This window comes from Scylla paramamosain, chromosome 1 (assembly GCF_035594125.1).
Source record: "Scylla paramamosain isolate STU-SP2022 chromosome 1, ASM3559412v1, whole genome shotgun sequence".
NCBI classification, from domain to species: domain Eukaryota; kingdom Metazoa; phylum Arthropoda; class Malacostraca; order Decapoda; family Portunidae; genus Scylla; species Scylla paramamosain.
Window position 1 is genome coordinate 18,107,501 of NC_087151.1, and position 5,166 is coordinate 18,112,666.

The 5,166-nt window shown below is 38.7% G+C and overlaps 1 protein-coding gene across 10 annotated transcripts in view; it reads right to left on the minus strand.

The window, feature by feature from the left end:
• LOC135101742 (small ribosomal subunit protein mS23-like) overlaps positions 1 to 4,861 on the minus strand; it is an 80,507-nt gene extending 75,646 nt beyond the window's left edge. The window contains exon 1 of one of the 10 annotated variants that reach the window (XM_064006086.1): positions 4,746 to 4,861. Coding sequence is in view for 5 of the 10 variants with exons in the window: in XM_064006030.1 (XP_063862100.1) it covers positions 4,662 to 4,705 (44 nt within the window). In the remaining 5 variants the exon portion in view is untranslated. Of the gene's footprint in view, positions 1 to 3,597; positions 3,639 to 3,983; positions 4,173 to 4,380; positions 4,407 to 4,661 lie in introns of those variants that run through there. The other 9 variants (XM_064006030.1, XM_064006022.1, XM_064006040.1 and 6 more) reach the window with 9 other exon arrangements.
• Positions 4,862 to 5,166: the final 305 nt, after the last annotated feature.

The window sequence follows — 5,166 nt, forward strand, 5'->3', positions numbered from 1 at the left end:
ACAATTAGTTTACAAAAACCTAGTGTTTAGGCTTGCTATGCCTGAAATTTGGTAAAGAAAAGTTTGTTACATGAGGTAAGTAGAGATACATAAGACTTCCTACTTCATTATTGCAACCTTCACAGAAGGCATCATCAGAGAGAGAGAGAGAGAGAGAGAGAGAGAGAGAGAGAGAGAGGAGAGAGAGAGAGAGAGAGAGAGAGAGAGAGAGAGAGAGAGAGAGAGAGAGAGAGAGAGAGAGAGAGAGAGAGAAATGACACTAGGGACAGATTAAAAACAAAACAACAACCAAAAGTGGACAGGCAGGCAAGCATTAACAAAAAACAATGTGACATAACAACCTATTGGCTGCAGCTTATACATGAGAATAAAAAAATAATAAAAATAAATAAATAAATAAAAAAGAAATCAAGCAAAATGAACATTTAAAGCTATGGACAAACCTTGTGTGCTTTCGTGTGTGGTATGGTGAGGACTGAGAAAGGGTGGCAGTGTGAGAACTAGATTAGTTATGAACCCGTATCCCCAGAGCTTCAAGCAGTTTATAGAAGATATAATTGTGATGATGACAGTTGGTTATTTAACTCAGGTTTCAGGTGTTTAGTGTAAATAACTTCTAATATTTTAGTGTCTGTATGTGTGTCAGCTTTATGTAATATACTAAAATCCTTCACTAAAAATGGATGACCATATGTATGTGAATGTGTTCTTATTGCTGAAAAGTGTATGTGTGTGTGTGTGTGTGCGGGGTGGGTGGTGAGCTGTTCTGTCTACGTATTGAAGTACCTTTGTGTTCATTGATTCTAAATGCTAGATTCCTCTTGGTTTCTCCAATATATCGAGTCTTGTAACTCGAACAAGTAAACTCATAACTGATGTTAGAGATAAGTCCAATAGGAATAGTCTTAGAGAGAGAGAGAGAGAGAGAGAGAGAGAGAGAGAGAGAGAGAGAGAGAGAGAGAGAGAGAGAGAGAGAGAGAGAGAGAGAGAGAGAGAGAGAGAGAGAGAGAGAGAGAGAGAGAGAATTTTAGTGCAAAACAAAAACTGTGTACACTACAACAACTGTTTTCAAGGCTGAAGATGCCAGGAACTTTCAATGACTCATCTTTTTGAGGTTGATGTTTATTTACAATGATATTTTTGCATACAAATTTAAGGTCATTGTTTTTGTATCTGATGCATTGGGCGACCCACCTCTTTGTGTCCTTTTTAGGATGATTCAAGTGCCGTCTTATATGTGGAAATATATGTTACTTCATGTTTGCTTTTACTGTATTTTTTTGGTATATAATTAAGTTTTTTTTTCTTTTTATCTAATTCTATGTTTTGGGTACAACATGAATCCATAAAAAAAAAAAAAAAAAAAAATGGGGGGGATCTGGAATGGATGAATTCTTTTTACATTAATTTGAATAGGATGAACTGCTTCCCAATTTGAACATTTCCAATTCAAACAGCCCAAATGAGCCAATTAAGTTTGAATCACAAGGTACCACTGTATATGTATATTATCTTTCAAGTACATTAAGTTATTGTACTTAAATGATAATTATCATTTGCTTGGGAATGCTGAGTGAGGCTATTGAGCCCACAAGATGGGTAGAGTCCACTGTTGCCACAATCTCATACAATGTTAACAGATTCAATACAGCAATTTCAAATCAGGCCATGTAATGTAATCCATGTAATCAATGTAATGGGTATGTTTGCAGATGATACCTAGATCATGAGGAAAGTGACACTTGAACATTAACAACTACAGCTAGTGCTTCTCGAGATGAGAACTCGTGACATGCCTCACGTTGAGAGGCAGAAAGTCAACCTATCCTTCACTTTGATTGAAAGAAAATTAACTAGCAGGGAAATGAGCTCACATCCTAATACCTCTGATGCATAACGGAAAAAATGCTCTGTTCATAAATCATGTCTTGTGGGGGGAGGGGGAACAGTTACTGTCTTGCTATTGCGTGTTGACGAACTCCGTCTTAGTCAGCTTCTCTTATTGTGTAGCTCAATTCTCTAGTGGACATCATGCCTGGGAAGTGTACCGACCACTGTAAGGGTCACTGAGTGTTATAAAGTTAGTATGTGTAACAAAGAAATTAGTAAACAGACTGGAGTGAATGAAAAAACAGTCAGTCACATCATTGCCAAGTTCAAGGCCATAGGAAGGAAGGAACTGACTCTCCAAAAAACACAGTAGTGGCTACATATGCAAGGTCACGACTAGCACTCTAAGGATCATAAAATGTCAGGTGCAGTGTGCACTAACCATGACAGCCAAGCAAATCAAGAAAAAAATCCCAAATTCCTAAAATCGGTGAGTGTCCAGACAATTAAAAAATGCATTCAGAAGAAACTTTTTTCATAAGAAAGTGAGGGCACATAACAAACCACTTGTGATGGAGCAGCAACATCAAAAGAGGGTCACCTGTGACAGAAAATATAGTGAATGGACTCTAGACATGTGGAGAAACGTGTTGTGGACAGATAAGGCTATGTTTCATGTCAGCGATACAACAAGAACAAAAGTGTGGCAGAGGTGAGAATGAGACCTGTGTGATCCTAAATACATGGTCAAGATGCTGAAGCAATCCTCATTGCCGATGGTGTGGGATGCTTTTGGTTTTGGTGGCTTGGCAGACCTTGTGATTCTCCCTAAAGGCCAAACAGTGAATAAAATTGTATATCTGAGCATTCTGGATAACAATTTAGCAAACTCTTTAATGCAGACCAGGACAGAAATATTCCAGCAGGATGGTGCCTGTCACACAGCAAAAACTGTGAAGGAATGGTTAACTCACAGTGAAATCAAAGTAATTCCTGACTATTCAGGTAACAACATAGTTACTTCTACTGTGAACTTGTGGGACATTGTAAAGATCGAACTAAAAGAGGAAGACACTTTGACAGTGAGCAACCTAGAGTAAGCTCTGAAGAAAGCATTGGCTGCCATTCTTGCCACTACAGTGGAAAATCTCGCTGATAGCCTAGCATGTCACCTGAAAGAAGTCATTAGGAGAAAAGGATTCCCCATCAATAAATAGGTAAGAGTATGATGAACTTACAAGAGAGAAAAAAAAAAAAAAAAAAAAAAAAAAAAAAAAATTCTAACATACAACTTTGAAGGTGTTATCCAAAGTATTCCTGTGACATTGAGACCCATGGTCTGACATAAGTATTTATGAATACGTCAATCATTGTATTTTAATCCATAGTACACTAAATTAGCACTCGCCCAGCAGAAAGCCTTAGAAAAATTACCTATGTTTAGCAAAATTCCCTAAAAATCTCTTAATACAGGGAATTTCATAGGCATAAAAATACAACAGTCATTACAATCCTAACCTAACTTAATCAAATCTGACCTAACCTAACCTAACCAAAGCCAACCTAACCAAATATAACCAAACCTAACCAAACTAAACCTAACCTGACCTAAACCCATCTAGAATAAGTGAAATTGGCACTTTTGCCTGCCAGAAAGAATAGGAAAAATTCCTATGATCAGAGAAATTTTCTATCAGCTATTAATAATAATGAAGGATTAATTTGTGACAAAGCGTATTGAAGAAAAATGTCGTAAAAAATTCTTACTTCCTAGTGGTGCATTCCTTTTTCATGTCACTTAGACTGTTAGGCTATGAATTTTAATAATACCAATTTAGTTAAATTAAATCTATTTAGTTTAGGTCAGGTTAAGTTAAGTAAGGGCTCTATTTGAGAACTGAGTTCCCGGGCTGACTGGGGCCGTGGTCTGCCAGTGTGAGTTACCAGTTATGCATTTATGTTGCAATGTTACCACGCCGGGCGAATGAGGATACTGCCATGGTGTGTATAGCTGTATTAACTGGTAGTCTCTTCTGTCTAACATGGCAGAATTCTTATTTGCCCAGGTGATAACACTGCAACAGAAATACTTCAACTGGCAACTCGGTTTTATTATAGTTTAAGCCATTACACACTACGTGGTAATAACCTACCTCATTTTGTTCTCACTATTCACATAATTTCTAATGATTACACTACTTGTCGGAAATTAATAATAACGCCACAATAGGCCTGAGAATGCACAGCGCTCTCAACTTTTTCAAAGTCCACAGGTAAACATAAATGGTGTATTGTTGCCTGAACTTCAGTTGTTTAATGCTTTGAATTGTGGGTAGCTGCTGGATAGGATCACTGTGTTTATAATTCCTCGGGCCAGTTACATGCTACCACCACTTAACACCACGAGTTGCACCAATAGGAAGTCTCTATAAGTACCCATAAGCTGCGCGGGCAGGTTAGGTTTGGTTCCCCACAGGCCCCCAACCTTGCTTGAGGGATTGGGGGGCCGTGGGTAGAGATTGGGGACATTGGCTTAAACTATAAATTTACCGGCAACTCATACTGGCAGACTGAGGGCTCAACTATTCCGCGACCTCAATTCTCCAAGAGTGCCAAGTACGGTTAGGTTTACTAAAGGTTTTCAAACTTTGGTTCAACACTTAACAGTCCCTTGACGAGAGACCAGTAGAAGATTCCATAGCGAGTGATGAAAATGCGTAGTTCTGAACAATATGTAGTCATTTGTTTTGAAAATAATCAAAGGTTCACATTTCTATTTACAGGCAAATTTGAGGTTCCTATCTGCTAGATGATACGGGGATACAACAGACCTTGTGAATATTGTTCCAATTTTCTCTAGTCGACTTCCCGCCATTGAACACTACGTCAAGAAATGTTTCACAAGATTAACTAACTTCTATTATCCACTCTCGTGAATTCTGGATCTTGATCTTGGTCTTGATCTTGATCTTGATAGTACATCTTGATCTTGATCTTGAGGGTACTGGTGGCACAGGATCACTCCTGAGCCAGACCTTTGGATCGGCAACTCCTGTAGAAGGAGAAAGAAAAAGAGAAACGAACAGCATCCTCTATCCTAATTGTTCATACACCTGGCACGCCACATTCTCTCCAGAAACTCTTCCACCGCCTCAATCATCCTTTCATTCGCCTCTCTACACAGTCCCAGCAACAACACCATCCATTTCTTTCCTGTCTTCTCCACTCTTTCATTCCTACCATGCCCTAACTCAGTCAGTATCACTTGCATTATCTCATTCCTGTCTCTGGCATACTTCACACACTCCAGCACCACATGTTCCACCGTCTCAACCT